The following is a 25157-nucleotide window of genomic DNA, read 5'->3' on the forward strand; positions in this document are numbered from 1 at the left end:
CTAGAGGCAGGAACTGAAGCAGAGACCCAAACCGTGGCAGACACTTGCTTACTGGCTTGCTCTCCCGTGGCTTGCCAGTTTGCTTCTGTCTACCACCCAGGACCACCTGCCCAGGGGTGGCACTGCCCGCAGTGCTATCAACTAGCAATCAAAGAAAAGCCCCCCCAGACTTCTCTACAAGTAATCTGATGGAGGCGTTTTCTCAGGTGAGTTCCTCTTCCCCTTTGATTCTAGCTTGTGTTAAGCTGACAAAAAAAAACCCTGAAGACTGGGATTATAATGCATTTATTTACAAATGGACAGTTACTATCAGGGCATAATATCATGAATGTAACAAATTTATACAATTAATGTAATTAATGAATATTATAAATGTAACTATTGAATGAATACTGTGGATGTGATCAATGAATACCACAAATGTAATTAATATCATGAGTGTATGTAATGAATATCATGAATGTAACTAAAAATAAATAAATAAGTAAATTTAAAAATAATGCATTTATTTATTTGTTGTGTGTGTATATATGTATGTGGGGGGGTGGGGGGGTGGGATGGGTGTTGCAGATCAGAGGACAGCCAGTAGCTGTTGGTCCTCTCTTGCCACTAGGTAAGGTCCCAGGAATTGAATTTAGGAGTTCATCAGGCTTGGTAGCAAGCACCTTGACCCACTGAGCCATCTCATTGGCTCTAATCTTTCTTTCTTTCTTTCTTTCTTTCTTTCTTTCTTTCTTTCTTTCTTTCTTTCTTTCTTTCTTTCTTTCTTTCTTTCTTTCTTCCTTCCTTCCTTTCTTTTCTTTCTCTCTTCTCTCTTCTCTCTTCTCTCTTCTCTCTTCTCTCTTCTCTCTTCTCTCTTCTCTCTTCTCTCTTCTCTCTTCTCTCTCTCTCTCTCTCTCTCTCTCTCTCTCTCTCTCTCTCTCTCTCTCTCTCTTTCCTTTTTTTTGACAAGGTCTCACTGGGTAGCCCTGGCTGTCCTGGACCTCACAGATATCTGCTTGCCTTTGCCTTCCTAGCTCTGGAATTAAAGGTCAGGGAAATCACAACCCACCCTAACACATTTTTTTTTTAAAGCAATTAGTTGTACTCTTGATGAGATTCTCTCTAAAATTTACCCTGAAAAGGGCCGAGAAATCACACAATACTATGTGATACTGGCCAGGGGCTAAGGCAAATCTACAAACTAGTCTCTGAATCAGCAGGGATCACAAGATTGTTGAATTCTCTCCGGAGGTTAAGGTAGCCAGGTAGGAGGTCACATCCTGGGGCTGTAGGTGCTGGGTCAGGAGAATGCCTCTTCAGATGTGTCTATGGAGAAGGACCTTCCCAAGTGCACGGTAGGCTGGATGGTGGTGGTGTACGCCTTTAATTTCAGCACCTAGAAGGCAGAGGCAGGCAGATCTCTGTGAGTTCGAGGGCAGCCTGGTCCACAAAGCGAGTTCTAGGACAATCAGGGCTGTTACACAGAGAAACCCTGTCTGGTGGGGATGGGGGCAGAGGAATAAGCAAGACTTTCTTCTCTATGCTTTAGGTTCATCTACATCCGTAGAATTTTAGTTGAAATGCCCTCTGTCCTCAAGGGCAAAGTGAGTTGAGTGCAACTGTTTACTTACCGTAAACTCAGGAAGTCTCTAGTTGGTCAGTTTTGCTCTTGACAACCCACCGCATCACATCTGAGTGTCCTACAGTTTCTTCTTAAATTCTATTCTGCGCTAACCTAAGGAAGACACTCAGTGTCCTTGAGTAAATGAATAATCCAGTTTCCTGAACTATCGATTTTTGAGGCAGCTAAGGTGCGGCCGAGGGACAGGCACCATCTGGTCCACCACGCTTTTAAACAATCACCTCTTCCATTTTGTCCACTTACTGTTCCCTAGAGGCAGTGGATGTCTGGGAACTAGAGCGAGCACTTGTCCCTTTGAGGCTATGCGGTCCCATCCCCGGGCTCGGCAGGCTTAGCTGAGCGGGGGGTGCAGCAGCCCAGTCCCGGTGAAAGTTGGCACGGTTTGCCTCGGTCAGAACGCGAGCCGAAGCAAGCCGGGCGGAATCTCGCAACGCCATCATTTACCGACCTCCGCTGCCTCCCCGTCCCGGGTGGCGGGCGCCCCGCAGACCCGGAGCCCGCAGGGCAGGAGAGACCCGGGTGGCGCCCCGCGCGCGGCCGCGCACACCCGCCGGTGCAGACTCCGGTCCTCAAGCCCCGCCTCCCGGGCCCAGCTGATCCGCGCCGCCCTGCAGGCCCCACGCCTCGGCCCCGCCGAGCCCCACTCCGCCCGCGCCCGCCGTCCCTGCGCCGCCGCCGCCGACCTCGGTCCCCGGGCCGTGCACCTCCGGCCGCGCGCGCGCGCGCCAGGAGGGGAGCGGGAGGCGGGGCGGCCTGCACCGTGCGGCCGGGCGGAGAGTGTGGCGCGGCCCCGGCGCGGCCATGGAGGTCTACATCCCGTCCTTTCGCCACGAGGAGAGCGACCTGGAGCGCGGCTACACGGTAGGCCGTCCCCGCGGGTCCCCCCTCCCCTCCCCAGCCCCTACCCCACCTCCCTCGTTGTACCCCCCCAATCCACCAGCGCGGTCGTCATGGAGACGGGTGCCCCTCCCCAGCGCGCGCCCCCCTGGGCTCCATCCCTTCCCCCCCTCCGCGGCCTCGGGAGCTTTGGGAGCCGGGCCCGGCTGCCCTGTGGTTTGCTGGGTTGCAGGTTCTTCATGGTTTGCAAGTTCTGTGAGGTTCGTTCAGATGGAAAACGTGTTACCAAAGGTTGGGGAGGGGGGGAAAGAAAAGGGAAAAAAAAAAAATCAACATTTGTGGTTGCTCATTAGCCAGGCTAACACATAGATTGATTTTTAGATTTTTTTTTTAAGATGGTTTTTAGAGTTGGCTTCTTTTTAGTTCTGCAGTGGCATGAAACGGCAAAAATCAGGTGCTTTACCTGAGCACATGTCCTGTACCTAGAATAGAGTCGCCCAGAAATCTGAGACAGGTGACTTGCTCTGAGGAGACGCAACTGCAGAGACCAGCCCTGGACCCTTATAGTCACAAGTTATAATACGAGTGAAGTGTTGGTTGATGTCCCAGTAAATTTAAGCTCCTTCCTCTAGATAGCCATTGCAAGCGGGGAGAAACGCTTCAGATTGATTAGAACTTGGAAGAGTTTGTGTTGTTGTTGTTGTTGCAGTGGTCGGAGAACAGAAGAGAAAGATCATTCCAGACTGACACACTTAGTTTCTTCTCTTGTTGTCTAGCAGCTGTATTTTCTTTTCTGTCATTGCATTGGCCAGAGTTTCTTGTGAAATACCAAACAACAGTGATGCGCTCTGCTGCTTGTCCAGGTGAGATGTTGACTAAGACCTTGGCTGTGGGCTCTGAGCACAGAGTCCTCTTCAGCAGAGGGAAGGCGTGTCTTGCTGGTTCTAGTTTAAGGATTAAGTATAGGTGTGCTCCACAGTGTTCTCATCCAGATCTGCCGGGATGTTTAGGTTTGGAGGGAGACTGCAGAGAACAGCCTGGATGGATTGCTATCTTATTCACCGCTGATTCACTTACTAACCATGTCATCCCGGAGGAGCATTTTAACCCTTCTTCCTTCCTCTAAGTAGTGCTGGCATCTTGTGACAGCCTGTTTAAACCCTTGTGTTTTGAAAGTGAAAACTAAATCTCCCTCTGAGAAGATGCAGAAGTGTCTCCCCCCAAAGGGGCTGAAGTGCTCTCCATGGCCAGGAACTGGGGAGAGGAAGCTGGGCTCGCTCAGCAGTAGCCTTTTCTTCTGTAAATCCTCTCAGGCACTTAACACGTGGTTAAGTGGCAGAGGAGAGTGGTCAGTGGCAGAGAGAGCACTTGCCTAGCATCCACAAAGCTGTGGATTTCATTCCCAGCACTGCAAACACCAGGTATCAGCAAGGAAACCTTGGAACCTGAACCCATTCCAAGGGACAGAAACTTTGGCTGTGTTTTATTCTTCCAGAAACCCCACCTCTCCTGTTCGCATCAGCAGCACCTTGCATGGGGGAGGCATTCTTTGGGGGTTTAAAGATAAAAGGGTTTGGGGGTTAAAGGGCCTTGGGTTAAGGCCCTTGGGCTTCCGGGCAGCCCAGGCTAAAGGATCTTCCAATAGCTGGCAGTTCAGCTTCATTGCCCAGTACCGCACTTGTTTGCCTTCTTTACATACTAGTTGTTAAAGATTTCATTATCTTTAATGAAATAAAGTGTGTGTGTGTGTGTGGTGTGTGTGTGTGTGTGTGTGTGTGTGTGTATGTGTGTGTACGTGTACATACACACACTCACACGCCGGCACTCTTGCTCCCACCCTTATGTTGTGTATGGGCCACAGTTTACATGCGAAAAGTCAGAGGATAACTGTTGGAGTCAGTTCTCTCCTTCCTCGGATGGAGCTCATGCCTTCAGACGCAGCTGAAAATGCCCTTATCTTCTGAGCTGTCCTGCTGGCCCCGTTTGTTTGTTTGGGATAGAGCCTTCCGTGTGTAACCTTGGCTGGCCTCAAAGTCAAAGCAAACCTCCTAGCTCAGCTCTTTGGTGCTGGGCGTACAGGTGTGTGCTACCGTATCCGGCCTGATTTTCTTTTATTAGAGATCCTGATTTCCCTCTTCACAGTGTATAACTTAGTGATTATGATGGTGTTTTTATATTAAAAGCACATGACCATTCTAACTATCTTGGTGATAGAGAGCTTAAGTAGAAAGGATGAATGCTCTGGAGACACAGATAGGTCCAATCAAACTGATTCCAAAGGGAACAGAGAGTGTATTCTGTGGCAAACACGAGTGACCGACCGTGCCCCGGGACACATGGATTCACGTTGCTCCAAATGGCGTGCTCCACCCTGGAAGTGATTATAGGAGCTTTTATAGTCACAGGGTAAACCGTAGTCATAAATCACGGCATTTTCCAAATACATTTGCTGGAACAGTTACAGCGGTGGAAGAATCTGGGCTATAGGTCTCCCATGCTCTGTGATGGCGTTCTTAGCTTGAGGATTAGCGGAAGGGAGTGGTCTGTTGAGAATACACAGCCAAGTTTTCACCTATGTGTTAAAAGGTCTGATAAGTGCTCTTCAGAAAAATGTAGGACAATCCAATGTAATTTTAGCTCTGAATCAGCAGCATTCCAACTCTCCACAGCCGTGAAGTTCTATACAATCTAAGAACCATCATGTAGATGTGGCTTAGAGAACTTAGGTTCCCAGCTCCTAGTAGAGCACTTGCGAGGATGCTGGAGGTCCTAGTCTCAATCCTTAGCACCTCAAGAAAAAACAAAAAAAAAAAAAAAAAAAAGAAGGTGGACAGTGCTGCTTTGACAGTCCCCTGCCTCTTGAGATTTTTTTGGTGGGGAGCAGGTGTGTGTGTGTGTGTGTGTTCTTAGAGAGTCTTTAGCTGTGCTCTAAACATGTATGTGATGCATATTTGCCAGACACCAGGTTGCCAACTGAACTGGTTTTGGGAGAGTCCTTTTGGGTGAAACTTAGCAGTTTAAAAATTTCACTCACAGTGATTGTCTGTGCACCCTTTTAAAAGTTTAGTTTTAAAATACATAGCTTAGTTGGGTGGCCAGGCCAACGGCTAAGGTGGTTTACTTTTTCTCTTCGAGTTCGTGAAGCAGCCGGTGTTTTGTTCTCTCTGAGAGACATCTCCCAGAGCTGCACAACCATGAACAATAAACATGAACCAAATGCCTGGTGCTCTCTCTGTCTCTGTCCCGAGAGAGAACCAGGAGTGGAAATTCAGCCGAAAGAAAAAACAGTTTAAAATCTGATACCGTCTCTTAAATAGGAAGCTGGTAAAACCGTGTACACGTTAGTGAAAAAAAATACTTTTAATCCATAGTGATTATGTTTCTAATTAAAAAAAAGAAAGAAACACAACAGTACTATGAATTCTAATAATCCCCCTGGTAAGGAGGTAACACCAGAGTAGTTTCTCTTCCTCTTGGTTGAGAGTTCAGTGTTCCCGGAGGTCAAGTGTCGGAATAGGTTCTTAGAAAACTTGGCTGAGAGAGTTGCACACAGGTAAGCTCAACACTTGTGAGTGGAGGCAGGGGAATCTAGAGTTCAAGGCCAGCCTTGGCTGTACAGTGAGTTAGAAGTCAGCCTGGCTATTTGAGACCCTATCTTAAAGAGAAGGTAAGTACACATTTCCTTTGGGGCCTGCCTTATGTTGAGAGTGGAATTAAAGGCTGGAAGGTGATGTTCCTATCCCTGGGGGTTCTCCAAGTCTGGAGTTAGGCTTGGAGCTGGCAGGGAAGTGTTGGGTTCCAGGCTGTCTGGTAGAGAGCCCTGTGTGGGCCACTTCTGCTGTGCCTGGGGTGGGGGAGGGTGCTGAGGAATGCTGACTTTGAAATCTGATTAGCATTTTGCTAGCGTGTGAATTTTAAGAAGAGGAAACACAGGACAAAAATCTGAGGGAACCGGCATTTCAGACTCCAGATAAACCAACTAAATAAACTGGGAAAGGAAAAAAAAAAAAGACCTCCCAGTCAGTTTGGTCTCCAGAGAAGCAAGCAGGCCACACTGTCGTAAGGAAACAGCAGATAAGCTCAAATGTTATTTCCCAGAGGCCTGGTTTCCTCTGCTTCCCATCCCTCTGAGCCTTCATGCCAGTGACTTTGAAGGCGGTGAACTCCTTGGGGCTCCAAACAGTGTCTGTGTCCAGGTACGGGGCCGTCACATGAAAGCCTGATAAGCTAGGAGCTCAGACCTGTTAGAAAGGCAGTGACCTGAGACCTGAACAGCCCTGAGGATTAGGTGGGGTCCGTGAGACTGGAATTTCAAGTCAGTAGCAGGGATTGTACAAAGAGATTGTACAAAGGAGTCTCCGGGTGAGAGCTGTAAAGAGCCGTGAACTTTGAGTTCCAGGGTTGGAGCTGTTTAGGGAAGGAAGTAACATGATTAGCTTTGCATTTAGAAATACTCTATCAGTTCCTTTGGGCTGCTTTGACTAGAATTCCGGTAAACTGGTTACTTCAAGCTGATCTTCTGGAGTTTTTGAAACGAAAAAGTCCAAGAAGGAGGTACTGGCAGATTCAGTGTCTGGTGATGGCCTGGTCCTGGTTGGTAGATGGTGCCTGATGCCTTCTTATGTGGAAGGGGCAAAGCATTCCCTTGTCCTTAGTTTATATGGTTAACTAATCCATTTATGAGGCCTCACCTGCCTATCTCCCAAAGGCCCTGTTCCTTTGAAGTACCGCTTCAAGGTAATCCTGTTACCTTGAAATTGGGGTTTATTTTTTATTTTTTGAGACAGGGTCTGTTTAGTCCAGGCTGGCTTTTAATCTATATATAGTAAGGATAATCTTGAATTCTGGATCTTCTATCCTCCGCTTCCTGAGTGCTGGAGTTACAGGCTTCCAGCACTAGAGCCAGTTTGGGGTTAGGCCTCACTGTAGGGATTTGGGGAATCATTAGCGAGACCCTTGACAGGGTGGGAGTATAGTTCAGAGGCAGAGCGTTTGCTGGGTGTACTTGAAGCTCTGTGTGTGATCCCCTCCCAGCAAATGGACAAAACCCGAAGGCAAATATATATAATTTATGTACACACACACACACACACACACACACACACACACACACACACACACACGGGTGGGGAGATTTTCAGATAACCAGGATGGAAAGGTTGAAAACCTGAACTAAGGCACTGACCATGGAAAGGAAGTGCAGATGACAGAATTTCAGATACAGGGCAGTAGAGGGAAGTCCCGGATGCTGTGACCAAATGGTGCTAGGTGACATTGTTTGATTTTGTGTTTAGAGCAGGCAGGGATCCAGACTGGAAGTATGGCTGGTGGAGATCGAGATCCTTCACCAAAGGTGGAAAAGCACTGAGCCAGGAAGGAGGGTGAGCTAGTGAGGACTCTTAGAAGCCAGGTAAGCAAAGCAGTCCCAGGACAGCATTCAGCTGGCCCAGGAGCCCCAGACTCCGAAGACTGGATGACGGAGGATGGGGGTGCTTTATAAAGTGCAAAGTGCCAGGTGCTACCCGTTGGTATTTTGAGGTAGGAAGATCAGCCAGAGGGACCCAAGGATTGGCAGGTCTTAGCTGCCAGCTTAGGTGAGCATTTTAAATTTTAAAACATACAGTTGGAATGAACAGTCAAACTAGGATCACAGGTTAGGTAACAGCACGAAATTTAATGTCTTCCATTTCCATTTTCATAGATGTAAAAATAAAAACACTGGTCTAGGTTTCTGATTGACTTTAATCATACAGTTGACTGGCTGCATGCGCTATACATGGGTTTGGACCATGCTCTAGAGAAGTGGTTCTCAACCTTCCTAACACTGCGACCCTTTTAATACAGTTCCTCATGTGGTGGTGACCCCCAACCATAAAATTGTTTTCGTTGCTACTTCATGACTGTAATTTTGCTGTTGTTACGAATGGGAATATAAACATCCGGTATGCAGGATGGTTTTAGTCGACCCCTGGGAGAGGGGCAGGTTGAGAACCACGGCTCTAGGAAGAGGCTACAGGGTAGCAGTATTGAAGATCCAAAACTCTGAAGTCTAAAAGAAATCCCGAAAGATCAAAAACTTGAAAATACAGTTCTGGAAGAAGTAATTTTAAAATCCTTTCAAAAGACATTTATTGCATTTTAATTTTTATTTTTGCCTTGGGCATGCAGGCATCTATCTGTCTCTGTGCCATATCCCCAGCCTTGTTTATGTGTTTAAAAGGAATTCATTTTTTGAAATAGGAAAGCACGTCAACACTTCACAGGCCACTTTGCATAATTAGATAGGCAGTGAAACACACTGCTGGATACACACCCCTTAGGAGTGTGAGGCTGGAAGATTGTGAGTCGGAGTCCAGATGGGCAGCATAGTGAGACCTTGTCTAAAAATGTTCTAAAAACCAAAAGCAGAGCTGGGTGGTGGTGGCCCTCACCTTTAATCCCAGCACTCGGGAGGCAGAGGCAGGCGGATCTCTGTGAGTTCGAGGCCAGCCTGGGCTACAGAGTGAGTTCCAGGACAGGCTCCACAGCTACACAGAGAAACCCTGTCTCGAAAAAACAAAACAAAACAAAGCAAAACAAAAAAGCAGAGCTCTGTTGCGAGCGGAAGCACTCAGGCATAGTAACCATGTTTGCACAGGTGTAACAGTCGTGAATAGATGAGCCATAGTCATAAAGCATGGCTCCAAGGAGAAATCCATAACTGTGCACTCAGTTCGTTTGCCTTTTCATTTGTTGGTTGTGTTGCTGGGAGCTGATTCTGGGACCTCTTATATGCTGGGCAAAGGCAGGTGGATGTGCTACCACTAGACTGTACAGTCCCAATCCTGTGTGCTTGTTTGTAATTACATTTTTCACTTATGTGTGTGCATGTATGTGTATGTGTCTGGGCATGCACGTGGAGGTCAGATTCCATTCTCACCACTGTATGCTTCCTTCCTGGAGATCCAGATGAGATTGTTGAGCTTGGCAGAGAGTACTTGTCGCTACACTTACCTGCTGAGACACCTTGCCAACTTTTTTTTGAGACAGGCTTTCACACCTGTAGCCTACCCAGTTTGTCTTGGAACTCACCATATAGTCTGGACCTCGGCCTCCATGTGCTGGCACTGATTGCAGGCATGAGGCCGCCTCAACCAGCAACACCCATCTGTGATTATCTGAACTACCGGGACAGACAATTGAAGTCTTTTGGCATAGTGGACCAGTAACCAAGAGGAGTCTGGATAGTGGCATGGGATTTATAATCCCAGGACTCGGGAGGCTGGAACAGGATGTTTACTTTGAGTGCCAGACTAGCCTGGGCTACATAGCAAGACCCTGTCTGAGAAAAACAAACAAACAAACAAACAAACAAAAATGAACAACAGAAGCCAGAGTGGGGTCACCACTGCAGAGTTGTGTTGGTGAGACCGTCCATATTTCATAGATGCAGTTCACTTTTTGCTAAACAGCCTGGAAACCTCTAAGAGACACTATTCAACATGTTGTCCCCCAGGTATCTAAGTATTTGCTTCCTTTGATGTGGTGGGACACGTCACATGTGACCGAAAGAACACTGATACTTTCCCAGAATCTGACTTCCTATCTAGAGCAGTGGTTCTCAGCTGGTGGGTCACAACCCCTTGAGGGTCAAATGCCCCTTTCGCAGGGCTTGCCTAAGATCATCCGAAAACACAGATATTTGCATTATGATTCATGACAGTAGCAAAATGACAGTTATGAAGTAGCCATGAAAATGATGTTATGGTTGAAGGTCCCCACAACACGAGGGACTATATTAACGGGTATATTAGGAAGGTTGAGATCCACTAATCTAGAACACTTGCTCCAGTGGGAATTGTGGTTTGGGACTTTCTGCCTTCAGAATTTTAACATTGGGGATGAAACCTTTTGGGGTTATGGTCTTCAGGATTCCTCCCCTCCTCCCCGCCAGACAGGGTTTCTCTGTGCAGCTCTTGCTGTCCTGGAACTTGCTCTGTAGACCAGGCTGGCCTCGAACTCACAGAGATCCGCCTGCCTCTGCCTCCTGAGTGCTGGGTTTAAAGGTGTGCACCACTGCCACCTCCATCCAATGGTCTTTAGCATTTTCAACTGCAGGGATCTCGCTCTCGCCATTTAAAGACTATGGTGTTTGTCTTGGGTTACTGACTAGTGCTGACAGGGTGTGTACGTACAGAGTTTTCTTCGTGTCAGGAATTAATGTGCATCCTGAGCACGGAAAGCACTCAGGGAAGCTGAGGTAGGTGCCTGAAATGGTGAAGGGAAATGATTGCAAAAAAAAAAAAAAAAAGATCAGCAAAGAGAAAGGTAGCTGAGTTCACCCAAAGTGCTGGGTCTTTTCCCTACGCGTTTGTGGTTTAATATAAAGTAGAGAGAGAAAGATCTAGACTGCAGAAAGAAAATGCAGAGGTAAGGGTGTAACTGAGTGCCTGTCTAGTGTGCGCAAGCGCTGAGTTCGGTTTCCAGCTCCTTTTGTACTCAGGAGGTAGAGGCTAGCGGATCAGGAGTTCAAGGTGACGCTCACCTACGCAGACAGTTGGGGTCCATCCTGGGCTACATGATTTATACCATGTCTCCAAGCAATTTACCTTTGAATTACTGTGATTTCTACCTTATTGTTACTGCCATTTGATGGAGGATTCGAGAATGAGGCTGAGGTTGAGGGAAGGAGCCGGGCCTTTCCATCTTTCCTTTTTCCTGAGTAGTTTCTGCCTGGTATACAACATCCAGAGGCGGAGAGCATACTTCCTTATACTAAAGGGACGTTTGGCTCAGAAGCCCTGAGCAATTCAATGGCCTTGCATATCTCATTATGAGTCCCCAGTCAGTCTGCTGATAAAGGAATCCCGTGTGTGACTGACTGGTGGAGGCCAGGGTTCCCCGAAGTCTTAGGAAACAAGGAGGATAGGTTAGCTGGTTGGATGCCGGGAGAAGAGCCAGTCTGTTCCTGTCACCCAACCCTTCGGCATGCCATGGGGGAGGTGCAGGAGGACACACACCCCCTGAGAGCACAGCGCCCTCAGAAGTCTCCCAGTCATCCACTCTGTGCCCATAAGATGAACACGGCCTTTGTTAACCGGGCAGTCCTGGCACAGTGCCTCATTCACTCTGAGTGTAGCAGAAGCACACGTTAAATATTTATTGAATGATGAACTTAGGCGTGTGTGAGCTGTGATCCCTAACCTTGAAAACAAAAACGCAGTTTAAAAGTTCTTGAACCTCAGCAAACTTAGAATGATTGCTACATGGTCAAAATAGGGCTTTTGGTGTAGCTCAGTGGTAAAAGGCCGGCCTTGATCCCTCTCATAAAAAACAAACAAACAAACAAACAAACAAATAATCCAAATTTTAGAATGCATGAGGCCCTCACACACAAACAACAACAAAAACAACTCTCAAAATTAGCATAAGAGGATTGAGTTGTGTAAATGTATTATTTAGAAATTTGGGGATACAAGCTCATTTTCATGATGCTAGAAATACCTTTTAACCTTATAAGTTACTTAGCAAGTGTATTTAAGGTGTGGCAGCCTGACTAGCGGAGGTTTTCTATTACGGATGAAGACAAACACTGAGTAAGTTCTTCAAGGCTGGTTCCTTCTGGGTTCTAGAGGCCAACCCCACCCCAGATTCAGTCTCCCTCTAGGCCAGTGCTCAGGAACTCCATGGAATTAGAAAACAGGAACCACAATGATATGCTCTAATTTTCTATCTAGTTATCATTAACTATAAATTTCACAAAACCTAGAGTCACCTTAAAAAAGAGTCTCAGTTGAGCGGTTGTCTTTATCAGGTTGGTTGGTGGATGTGTCTAGAAGGGATTGCCTGGATACAGGAGTCCCCAACCAGGTGCTCCTGGGCTGTGTGAGAAAGCTAGCTGGGCTGGGCAGGGAGATGGCTCAGCAGTTACGAGCATGTATCACTCCTGCAGAGGACTGGAGTCCAAGTCCAGAATCATGTCAGGTGGCACACAACTGCCTGTACACACACACACACACACACACACACACACACACACACACACACACACGAGAGAGAGAGAGAGAGAGAGAGAGAGAGAGAGAGAGAGACAGAGACAGAGACAGAGACAGAGACAGAGACAGAGACAGAGAGAGAATAAAATATTTTTAGATTATTTTGCATTATTTGGTGTGTGTATGTGTGTGTGTGTGTGTGTGTGTGTGTGTGTGTGTGTCCATGGAGGCTAGAAGATGGTGTTGGAGTTGTAACTCCCTAGAGCTGGAGTATAGGCTACTATAAGCTGCCTAGTATGGGTGCTGGTAAGCAAACTCTAGTCCTTTGGAAGTGCAGAAAAACACTCTTAACCACTCTTAACCAGTCCCCTAAAAATAATGAAGTAAGTCTTAAAAGTAAAAAGAAAGCTAGGTACGTGTGAGACCATGAGCAAGCCAGCCATCAGTATCCCTCCATGGCTTCTGCTTCTAGGTCCTGTTTAGGCTCTTGCTGGCTCCCTCAGCGATGGCCTGTGTGACTAAGGTGTAAGATGAAATAAAGCTTTCCTACCCCAGGCTGCATTTGATCAGAGTGTTTTATCCCAACAACAGAAATCAAACTAGAACACCAGCTCAGGATTTTCAAGACTGGTTCACTCTGTAGGCTGGCCTGGAACTTGATATGTAGATGAGCACCTGAGATCACAGATGTCTGCTTCCACATCTGGATTTATTCAGTACTAAGGATTGAACCTGTGGCTTTCTGCATGCTAGGCAAGCAGGCTACCAGCAGAGCTACATCTTCAGCACCAAGTAACACATCTTAAATCGTTTCTTCTTTGCTTATCATACCAACTAAACACCCTGTCTCATTTTATATTATTGTACTGTATATAAATAAATGAATGTTTAGAGGTCACTTATGAATCTAAACATTCATTTATTTATATACAGTACTGAGAATTGAACCTAGGGCCCCACACAAGCTAGGCAAGAACTCTTATCTCTGAGGTGTAGCCCTGGCGTGCGTGCGTGCGTGCGTGCATGCGTGTGTGTGTGTGTGTGTGTGTGTGTGTGTGTGTGTGTGTGTTGTGATGTGATGTGTATTAAAGTGTGTGTGTGTGTGTGTGTGGTGTGTGTGTGTGTGTTGTGTGTGTGTGTGTGTGTGTGTGTGTGTGTGTTGATGTGATGTGTATTAAAGTGCCAGCAGAGACAAGAAAAGGATAAGGGTGTTGGGAATCAGATCCCTGGAGCGGGAGTTATAGGTGAGCCACCCATTATGGATGCTGGGGACCAAACTCAGGTCCTCTGCAAGAGCAGCACACGCTCTCAAGCCCTGAGCCATCTCTCCAGCCTCACCTTCCCTGCCTTTTGAGCCGAGCTTCATTCAGTTACCAAAGCAGGATTTTCTCTTTCAGTCCTTCAGCCTTAGCCTCCTAGCTGGGATGCCAGGCCTGGCTCAGGATTTAAAACAGCAGACAGACCAACTCCAACTAGCATGATATTTTTTTTCCCATGGTGGTGAATGTATAGAATCCAAGTCCTTGAGGGGTTAGAAGCAAGAATCCCAGGAGTTGAAGGCCAACCCAGGCTTCATGGGAAGTTCTAGACCAGCCTGGGCCATACAAGGAGACTGTCTCAAGAAATCAAAAACCCAAACTAAACAAATGAAAAGTGCATGCTTTTTTTTCCCCTTGTGGGACGTGTCATGTGGTGCTGTCAGTCACGGGGCCTCTAGCTTCTGCTTCGGCCCCCACCCTCTTTCCTTCCTCTCTCATCGATTCCCATTTGAAGTAAAGAAATTACACCCGAAGGTTGTCACCAGTACTCTACAGATAGTTGGAAATTCTGTTTTCTTGGAGAATAGAAGGATTTAACTGCAAATATATGGACTCTGAAAAAAATAGAATGGAAAGTAATTGTGTTTGTTTTAGGATGAAGTTATGGTTTATCCTTCTGTTTAGGACATAATACTGACAGGTAGCAATACAATTGTATCTCCACTCCTTTTCTTGGTAAACAGCAGTACATGACAAGAAGATTTTTCTATCCTACCTTTAGACATTATGTGTCTTTGTGCCTGGTAGGGGTGGGGGTGGCGTGCATGTCATGGTGTGTGTGTCAGTTCTCTCTCTCCATGTTTAAGTGGGTCCCAGGGATCTTGCAAGGCAAGTGCCTTTACCTAATGAGTCATTTTGTTGCCCCCAGCCCTGCCTTTATCTCCACTTAACCATGGCTCCTGGAGACACTCCCAGGGTGGTATATGTAAGAATGCCCTGATCTTTGCCACAGTTCTTTTGCGTTCTATTGGCAGACTGCCATCCACAAACTTGTGAAAGGCATCCTCTTCCCTTCTGTTCTATTCTGTTTTGAAGTAGGCTCTCATGTAGCTCAGGCTGGCCTTAACCTCTTGATCATGTGCCTCAGGTGTGTACCACACACAAGCCTTTTTGAAATTCTTGTTAGTGTGTCTACGGATTCCCAAGAGTAGGTTACTGGGTCAAAGGTAAATGTGTGTCTTGGTGGATGCTGGCATTCCCACAAAGCTTGTGCTGACTTTGCGGTCCTGAAGCAGTGTGTGAATGCTGCATCTTTACCTGCTTGCCAGCCGATGGTGTTGCTGCTGTTGTTCTTGGATTTCTACCAATCTGATGGCTGAAGCCATACATGGTGACATACCTGTAGTCTCAGCTCCTGGAAGGTGGTGCTAGGGGAATCAGAGAGCCACGGTCATCCTAGGCCACATAGTGAGCTTGATGCCAGCCTGGGCTGCATGAAACCCCCACCCCACCTTAAAAAAAAAATAAAAAAGCCAATCTGATAACGTGCAGTTATGTTTTAATGTAGTTTTTAATGTTCATAATTTCTTGTTTGTTTTCAGGATGGGGTTTCAGGTAAGAGCCCTAGCTATCCTAGAACTGGATTTGTAGACCAGGCTGGCCTTGAACTCACAGAGATTCACCTGGCTCTGCCTCCCTTGTGCTGGGATTAAAGGCATGCGCCACCACTGCCCAGCACTGGTTTGATTGTTGAGACAAACTCTTACAGTGTAGCCCAGGCAGGCCTTGACTCACTGTGTAGACCAGGCTGGCTTGCCCTCCTCTCTCAGCTTCCTGAGTGCTGGCATTACAGGAATGAGCCACCATACCTGGCTTCAAAAGCAAAAACAAAGAGATGGTTGAAATGCTAGATTGAGCAGAGGGCCTCAGGCTTGCTACCCCAGTGCTCTGCCACTGAGCTGTTCCCACAGCCGTGCCTAGACTTTATTATACTCATATTTAATGAATCACAGGGAATCAAAACACCCCAATGAAAGAGAAGCGGTTACTTCTTCACTAGCTGCTTATGCTGAAAATAATGTCAACCTCACACATTTATACATGGGCTGTAGATCCATGAACAAGGCAAATGGAAATAAAATGCCCTCATGAAAAATGCTTCCTTAGAGTTTGGGCTAGCAGCAAAGGTGGGTATTTTATCTTGTATCTAGAATATTTATCGACAAATTGGACTAGTGGGAAGAATGTATTTCAAAAGCAAGATTCCCACCAGGAAGAGCTCTGTATCTAAATGTAGCTTTCACTGAGCTGCCCCAGAGAAAAGAGAAACTATAAGTCAGACCGTGCATGGGCTGGGGACGCTAAAGGCTTACCACTGAAGCGCCACATCAAAATCCTATTTAGTGCCCAAGAATCCTAGGCATTCAAGCCCTGAAGGATTGCTGGGGGTGGGGAGGTACCTCGTGTCTTGGGGCACAGCTGGCATGCTCACACACTTCAGCTTTTTGAGGTAACTTGTACCGAGACTTCAGAACTGAGAGGTTCTCATTAAAGTCCTGAGCTAGTAAATGGATTTTTCTTTGGGTGTTGTTTCAGATAAGTTATGAATATTAGTCACCCCTCAGTTGTGAGCTAGTCAAACCTCTAAGATACAGGACGTTGAGAAAGTCACTGTACTTTGCAAACATGTCTCGGTTAATTGCTTTAGACTATAGGGCAACATGAGGGAAATAAAGTATGGTTCATCTGGCACTGTGCTTGGTTCATAAAAACAAGCAACCATGTAGGCACAAAGAAATGTCTTACGTATGTGTTTGTACATTATGTGATCTGTCTGTCTCTATCTTTCCATCTACTCACCCACACACTCATCATCCATCCATCCCTCATCCATCCATCCCTCCACCCATCCATCCATCCATACATCCCTCATCCATCCATCCATCCATCCATCCATCCCTCATCCATCCATCCATCTATCCATCCATCCATCCCTCCATCCCTCCATCCACAGGCTCTCACTGTGTAGCCCAGGCTACGTCTTAACTTGTGATCCTTTGCCTCAGGCTCCTGAATGAATGCTACGATTACTGGTGTGCCCACCACATCCCATTTTGGAAACCAAATTTTAGAGGATGATTTTCTGTCACATAGGAGAATGTCGTCTCATGGTTACTGAACGTTTGATTTTGGTTTCACTTGGGTACCATCTTCTTACCACTTCTTTGCATTCCCAATCTGATACGTGAATGCCATTTAAGAAAACCCTGGGAAGAGTTTTACTAGCTTTCATTTTTTTTTTTTTTTTTTTTAACCAGGAAACTTCAGAAGGGATGAGTGATGTTCCAGAAAGCTGAAAAACTCTTAGATCCCACATCATTTTTTGCGAAGACTTATTGGGTGTGTTTAAAATATGAGAATGTCCTCTCTCTCGTTATCATTTTTGGGGACGAGGGAGGATAGTATTTGAAATATGCTAATGTCACTTTCTGATGTCTTTTGGGAAAGTAGCTTAGTCAGCTTTGCGTTTTACAGTTGTCTCACAGGCTGCCTCCCTCCAGTTCTTACAGAGCCCAGGGACCTAGAGATTGTTCTAGAGGCCATAAGCCTCTTTTCCGCTCTCAGCCCTTTCCCTTACTAATGGGGGTTCCTCTTATTGTCAAGATGACCGAATTAGGCAGATTGAGCCTACAGGACGGCTACACGAGCTATTTGCTTGTTGTGACAAGGGCTTGTTATGTAGCCTAGACTGACCTCAAACTCATGGTGATCCTCCTGCCTCAGCCCTCTGAGGACTGGGGTAACAGGAATGTCAGCTGCACCTGATTTGTGAGTTATGGTTCACGGGATTGTTCTCATTTTACTGTAGCTGGAGAGGGGCTTTCGGGAGGGTGCTGTAGGCAGCGTGCTCATCTAAGGGGCGGCTGTTGTTAGTCCACTTGAGATGACGCTAACTTAGAAGAGTTCGGAGGTGAAATTTGATGTTGAAACCAAAGACCTGCTGGCAGATTCGAGAGAGGTGAGAGAAGGGAGTAACCAGGTTTTGTTACACTGAGCTAATGGGAAAACGATGGTGTTGATTCCACAGAGACCGGAAGCCTCACATTGGCTCGCACTCACCATCTCCCTTGCTCACTTTGGGACATGCTTGATTGGAAACGTTTGACTAAATACATGGGCACTCTGCTGGCTCATTGGTGCCGATTCCTATTTGTCTCTAAGCCCAACTTTTGTCAACTGGGCACTCAGACAGAGATCCTTAAGCTGTAGTTGATTCCCCCAAACAAAGACAGTAACAAGGTCATCTGTTGTCCTGATCTGACACAACTGCCCTGTGTTCAACAAGAAAGGCAAGAGCCTCTTCCCCGGAACAGGAGGCCTCCACTGAAATCTGCCCTTCTTGGTACTCTCTCTTCAATGCTGTGGTAGAAAATTAGCAATACTTAGTTTGCCATGGTAGACGATCAGTATATTTTATTTCACACGATGAGGGGGTGAGAGAAGAAGGTCAGCTGTTTGCTTAACATATGTCCAGCAGACCTTTTGGAACAAAATGGGAGGAGATTGTCTTGGCAGTTACTATCCCCCATGTGTCTACAACTGGTCATGTGGGTAGAATCGCTGTTCTCTATGCTTCTTCTGCCTTCAGCAAGCATCTCAGCTACCCTGTGTCATCTAGTGGGGGTGACCCAGACCGTCATTTATGAAGAAGCTGGGCCGTTCATGATCCTGCCTAAATTGGGATTCAGTCGTCTTTATTTATATACGTGTATATTTTTGTCTTCTTAATTACACTTATTTATTGGGGGAGGGCGGAGTGGATGTGCCACAACCCGTGTGTAGAGGTCAGAGGACAACTTGAAAGAGTTGGCTTCCCACTTGTGGCTATCAAAGTCAGGTTGTCAGACTCGGGCAGCAAACACCTTTACTGCTGAGCCATCTTGCGGGGCCCAAACTTTATTTTACTGTTTGATATTTATTCTAAGCCATTAGCAGCTGTGGAGTGTGGGCCAGCAACACAGCTCTGCTGCTGTCCTCAGCAGTCTAGAGTGTTCTCTCAGAGACCTCATTAGGAATAGAGCTTAGGAGCCTGGTGGTGGTGGCGCACACCTTTAATCCCAGCACTCCAGACGCAGAGGTAGGTGGATCTCTGTGATTTGAGGATAGCCTGGTCTGCAAATCGAGTTCCAGGACAGCCAGGGCTGCACAGAGAAACCCTGTCTCCAAACAACAACAAGAAAAGAATAGAGCTCATGATAGTTTTCATCACAGGGTTAATAGACAGGCTTAGGCAAAGGCAGGACACACCCAAGTGTGGCTGTGGGCTTCTCAAGAGAGTCACAATTAATGTCTTTAGAATAGCCACATATAATTTTAGTGACTTCTAAAGTTTCATCTCAGAGGACTGCTAAGGAACCCAGATGAGATCATAGGGTGTTTCTTGATGCACACTGGATATGATTGCAGCTCTTCACTGCTGACCCTACCTGTTTTTTCTAAGTTCTAACATAAAAAGAGCAACTTTTCTTTGCCTTTTTCTCTTTCTTTAGATACTAAACAAAGTCCTAAATACGGATGCTCTGGCACTTTGGGCAACCTACAGCTGCTGATAGACCCCATTGCTGACCCTAAGGCAAAGGCATGACTCTTGCTCTTTTTTATCTCGCCTGGCGGCTGCCAGGATTTTAAAATGCCTGCCCTGTTGTTATCCTCTCAAACTAATAAGAGGTCCTCTAGAGCTTCAAAAACAAACAAAACAAAGTCATGAGGGTTGGGGAGGAAGTCAGGTTTTGTTTTTGCTGTAGATAAAACTTTATGATCTTGTTTATGAGATTGCCAGAAGATTTCAGGTTTATATCTTGGAAAGGACTAAGGCCATACTCAAGGCTGTAAGGTTCGGGCCTTCGGCATGGTTCCTTGCTGTTTTAACATTCTTATTTGATGTACACATAGAAAGAATATTTTATTTAGATATCCTCAGCCAATGTCAGTTGTACAGGAATTCTTAACTCTTTGTTGATGAAAGCCTTCAGCCAGACTCTGTAATGAAGGTTTTCTTTCCCTTTCCGTGGCCCTTGATTACCAACAAAAAGCTGCATTCCCATTTTGGGGTGTGTGTGTGTGTGTGTGTGTGTAGCCTGGAAGTTTTCTTTCCCTCCCTCCCTCCCTCCCTCCCTCCCTCCCTCCCTCCCTCCCTCCCTCCCTCCCTCCTTCCTTCCCTCCTTCCCTCTCTCCCTTCCCCTCTCCTTCCCTCCCTCCCTTTCTTTTTGATGCAGGGTCTTATGTAGCCTAGTCTGGCCTTAAACTGGATTTATAGCTAATAGGTTTTTGCTCCCCCTCCCCCATAATAAGTTTCTCCACCAATGCAGTAGGCCAGATCAAGACGAATTAAAATAACAGGTTTATTGAGAGCAACTCCCGGGCAGGTCCTCCACTCCCTCAGATTGGGGCCAGGGGAGTCACACCTGCAGACAAAAGCAGGTATAGGCGAGGGGTGATGATGTGCCCATCACAAGCTGGGGTTGTGCCCAAGTATGGTCAAAACTTAATTTTTAGGCGGGGACTTGGGCAGCTGGTAACTTTTAAGGGAGGAGGCAACAGTAGCAGCCAAGAATGCTAAAGGCTCTCTGAGCTGGGGTGGAGAGGTGGGGTGGAGAGAGAGAGAGAGAGAGAGAGAGAGAGAGAGAGAGAGAGAGAGAGAGAGAGAGAGAGAGAGAGAGAGAGAGAGAGAATGAGAACAGGGCTATCTGGACCATGTAGTGGGGAGCCAGAGGCCCCAACCAAACAATAGCCAGGGATGACCTTCTGTCTGCTCCTCTTCAGTCTACCCACCTTTCCAGGAGTACCCCGCCATGACTAGTTTGTGTGGTGCTGGAGATCATACGTGCTTCATAAACACTCTACCAACTGTACCAAAGCCCGCATCTTTTAACCCGGATGTTTCTACAAAGCTCAGTCTGACCTCCAACGCACAATCCTCCCGTCTCAGCCTCCTGAGTGCTAGGATTGTAGGCATGTACCACCACACCCAGCTTTGCATGTGAATTTTTGAAACATGACCATAGTGCAGGGAATAAAAAGTTACAGGAAAAGTCTATTTTCCCTTTTTGTCTGCTTTCTTGTTTTTTCAAGACAGGGTTTTTCTGTGTAGCCCTGGCTGTCCTGGCACTCATTTTGTAGACCAGACTGGCCTCAAACTCACAGAGATCCACCTGCCTCTGGAGTGCTGGGACTAAAAGCATGCACCCCCACCCTCACCTCGTTTTCCTTATTTCTTAACAGTGAACAATTAGATATCATTGTCAGTAGAAACTGATGAGTGCAGCTCCCACACTATTGAGCCTGTGCTAATAAATGCAACAGTTGTTCATAATCTGGTGGTAAATGACCTTTAAATGCAACCATTTATGGAAGCTGTCCGTGGGGAACAATTTACCTTCCAAATGATGTTCAGGAGTACTTATCATTTAAATATGCTTCTTCTTGTCAATAAGGAATAACAAACACTGGTTAGATTTCTGATGTTGATTCAGACGGTAGGCAATCTGCTGAATAAATTAGTGTAGGTTTGATTTATATTGACCAAAATTTTTTACACTGCCGTGTTACAGGTCAAGGTGACATGCATTTAAATGCACCGTAGAGCAGAGGTCACAACTGACTGACAGGAATGCTTACGCTGTTTTTAATTAACTTTTAAATATTATTCTTAAATTCTTTCTCAAGAGCCAATTATTAGAAACAGGATTGAACTTAACTTAGGATGTTAATGGAGACCTTATTTTAAAAGTCAATAATCTTGATCGTTCTCCTAAAAATTATGGGAGTATATTATGGCTTTATTTTAGCTACTAATTTGTATCAGATACTGAATTCATTAAGCCTTTTCCTTTGATTATTTTCTGGACTGTTCTAAGCTAACATGGACAAAAACCAAAGGAGTGGACAGTTACTCCAGGAAGTGCTTTATGAAGCAAGCCTGTTCTCTTAGTGCTGTGAGCTTACTCATTGATGGTGTTATGTGTATGATACGGAGAGTCATTTGCAGGGGAAGGATGCGGGCGGGGGATTTTCCTAGTCATTCATTAGTGTTTTGGAGGCTTTAATGACCCTGGATTTGCTCTTTGAGAGAGTCTCTTTACATGGAGTCTCATTGCTTTGGCATCTGAACACCGCTGAATACAAAGCATTTGGTGGCCACTCTTCAGTATTTCATTTTCGTCCCATGGAAGAATGTTTGAATAATTCACAGTGGAGTGTGGAACTGTACAAAAGCTTTTATTCTTTCTTTCTAACCCTTTTTTCAAAGCCAAACATGGTGGTACCAACTCTAGCACCAGGGAGGCAGAGGCCAGACCTCTCTAAGTTTGAAGCCAGACTGGACTACTGAGCTGAGATCCTGGCGCCAAACAAACAAAACTCAAAACAAAATAAAAAAAAAAAACAAACAAAAATTAAAAGACAGAACAATGGGAGCTGGAATGATGGCTCAGCAGTTAAGAGTTCTTACTTCTCTTACAGAAGACCCAAGTTTGGTTCCCAGCATTCATGTTGGGCTGCTCATAACTGCCTGTAACTTCAGCTCCAGGGGATCTGAAGCTGTCTTCTGTCCTCACGGGCACAGTGACATGCATCGACAGAGACACACAAATACAAGTAAAATAAAAATTATAAAAACAAACCCAGGGGCTGGAGAGATAGCTCAGCGGTTAAGAACATTGTCTGCTCTTCCAGAGGACGCGGGTTCAATTCCCTGCACCTACATAGCCATGCTCACAACTGTTGGTAACTCCAGTTCCAGGGGATCTGATGCCCTCTTCTGCTCCACAGGATCATGCGTGCATGTAGGGCACATAAGCTCACAAAAGCACATACACATAAAAGATAAAAAAGTAATAAAAAGAAAAACAAATCAAAAACTCTTTGATTTTAACCAGGCAGTATGCTGTGAGGCTTGGGGCAAGCGGGCTGAGGTGTTGCACGCTTTCAGAAGGCGACACAAAGTCCAAACCCTTCATTCCACCCTCCGGAGCAAACAGGCTGCCTGCAGTTCTCGGAAGTGGCCATCCTGGCACTGCCAGGTGAGTGACAGTCGCACTGTGGCTCCTCAGTCTGTGGCATTGTGCCTGCAGTTAATGTGACCGGTCAACATTATCCCCAGATGGCCCCCGATGGCAGCAGCCACGGTGTAGAATATTCACACGGGAGAAAAGGAAGTAGAGACAGTGGCATTGACGGTGGTGAGAAAAGCACTCGGGAGGCAGAGGTGGGTGGGTCTCTGAGTTCGAGGCCAGCCTGGTCTACAGAGCGAGTTCGAGGACAGCCAGGGCTACACAAAGAAACACTGTCTTGAAAAAAAAGAGAAAGAAAGAAAGAAAAGGAAAGAGAGAAAGTGGTGGGGGAGGACGGTGTGGTGTGCCTGGGGGATGAGTCACTCACTGGTGAGAGTGACCGGGAGGGACGGAGGCCTGAGCTGTGTGGCAAGCCGCGCTCTCTCCGGAGGGTCTGAGATGCAGAGGGAGTTGGGGGAAGTGGGGAGCCAAGTGGAAGGCGTTGCGGTTGTCAGCACCAGGTCGGGTGCGGGAGGCAGTGAGAGGAGTGTGCAGGTTCCTTCGTTATTGTCAACCTGACCCATGAACTGATACCTGGGAAAAGCACCTCAATTGAGAAAACGCTTCCATCAGAGCACTAACAGACAAGTCTGTGGGGCATTGGAGCCCAGCTGCCTGGAAGTAGACCATCGCTGGGCACATGGTCCTGGACCTCAGAAGAAAGCCAGCAAAGAGCGTTCGGTCCATAGCTTCTGCGGTCTAGCCTTGAGTTAGTTCTGGCCCTGCCCTCTGAACATAAACCCTTTCCTCCCCGAGTTGCTTTGGGTTGTGGTGATCACAGCAACAGAAACCCACCTAAGACAGGGAGGGGGGCATTGCCAGTGTGACAGTTGCCCCCACTGGAGAGATCTCCTTCCCAAGGGCTGGAGGCTTTGCGTGCCAAAGCCAGTGGCTGACCCAGGTGCTCATCCCTAGCTGCACTTAAGAGTCCCGCAGAAAGGTTACAAACCGGGGACGCCTCATTTCAGAGAGTTTGAGGGTTCTGGGGTGTGGGCTAAGCATCAGCCACTCTGCCTCCTGCTGGGGATTGAACCTAAAGTCTGAACATGCTTGATAAATAAATGGTCTACCGCTGAGCTACACCCCTAGCCCAACATGAGGCTTTTCATTGTGTTGCTTGAGACAGGGTCTCAATGGACAGCCCTTCCTGTCCTGGAAATCCCTATGTTGTAGCTAGAGTTGTCCTGCCTTGCCCACAGTCAGGACAAATCTTTGTCACCCGCCAGTCCCATAGCCACTCAGACCCAGCCAAGTAAACACAGAGACTTATATTGCTTACAAACTGTATGGCCATGGCAGGCTTCTTGCTAACTGTTCTTATATCTTACATTAATCCATTTCCATAAATCTATACCTTGCCACGTGGCTCATGGCTTACTGGCATCTTCACATTCTGCTTGTCCTGGCGGCAGCTGGCAGTGTGACTCCTTCTGCCTTCCTGTTCTCTCAATTCTCCTCTCTGTTAGTCCCGCCTATACTTCCTGCCTAGCCACTGGCCAATCAGTATTTTATTTATTGACCAATCAGAGCAACACATTTGCCATACAGACCATCCCACAGCACTATGTAGACTCGCAGAGATCAGCCTAGCTGTCTGTCTCCCAAGGGCTGTGATTAAAAGCATATGCCACCAGGCCTGGCAGGGAGACTTTTTAAATGGTCGCTTCCTTCCATGATTCTAATGAGCAGTCAGAGGTGAAAGCTACTTCGATATAATGTCCCAGGACCCATGTAGGACCTCTGAGGATATTATTAAGATTTCAGAAAATGGGGTAGAACATGAGGCTATGAAAGGAGTGCAAAACAGCCCCTCCCAATGGTTCTCCAGGCTTTGCCTAGGCCGTGGCACACTCCAGGTGATTCTAATTTGTACAGGGTGGGGTGGGTAGCTTACCCTGTATGATAGCCTCTTTTCTGTTGGTGTGATGAACACTGCGACCAAAAGCAACATAGGGAGGGAAGGGTTTGTTTCATCTTACAGGTTACAAGCTATCGTCAAGGGAAGCCAATGCACAAACTCAAGGCAGGAGCTTGAACCAGAAAACCACAGAGAAAGTGCTCACTGGCTTGCTTCTAAGCTCAGGCTCAGCTACCAGCTCCATCTGCCCAGAGATGGTATCGCCCACAGTGGGCTGGGCCCTCCTATATCAACAAGCAATCAAGAAAATGCCCCACGGATTGCCCAGAGGCCAGTCTGATGGAGGCAAATTCTTGGTTCTTCCCAAGTTCATAACTGAGATGAGCCATCACACCAGTTTGGAAAAGGTGCTCTTGGGAGTGTGTAGTTAGTGTAGCATGATGCAGAAACATAGGTTTGTTTCAAAGATGTAGAGGACCAGCCTATCAACTTCCA

The 25157-nt window shown here is 46.7% G+C and overlaps 1 protein-coding gene and 1 long non-coding RNA gene across 4 annotated transcripts in view; one reads left to right on the top strand and one right to left on the bottom strand.

Moving 5' to 3' along the window:
* Positions 1-269: 269 nt before the first annotated feature.
* On the bottom strand, positions 270-2177 carry LOC143269587 (uncharacterized). Its single transcript, XR_013046091.1, has 2 exons — positions 1614-2177; positions 270-1378 (listed from the first exon to the last, which is right to left on the bottom strand). It is a non-coding gene; the product is annotated as an uncharacterized LOC143269587 (long non-coding RNA).
* A 105-nt stretch (positions 2178-2282) lies between these two features.
* Snx24 (sorting nexin 24) overlaps positions 2283-25157 on the top strand; it is a 153024-nt gene continuing 130149 nt past the window's right edge. Inside the window, exon 1 of one of the 3 annotated variants that reach the window (XM_076555250.1) lies at positions 2283-2485. In XM_076555250.1, coding sequence (XP_076411365.1) covers positions 2426-2485 — 60 coding nt within the window. In that variant the 5' untranslated portion in view covers positions 2283-2425. The remainder of the gene's footprint in view (positions 2486-25157) is intronic. The other 2 variants (XM_076555247.1, XM_076555249.1) reach the window with 2 other exon arrangements.

Source organism: Peromyscus maniculatus, chromosome 19, assembly GCF_049852395.1.
Source record: "Peromyscus maniculatus bairdii isolate BWxNUB_F1_BW_parent chromosome 19, HU_Pman_BW_mat_3.1, whole genome shotgun sequence".
In the NCBI taxonomy this organism is placed as follows: Eukaryota; Metazoa; Chordata; class Mammalia; order Rodentia; family Cricetidae; genus Peromyscus; species Peromyscus maniculatus.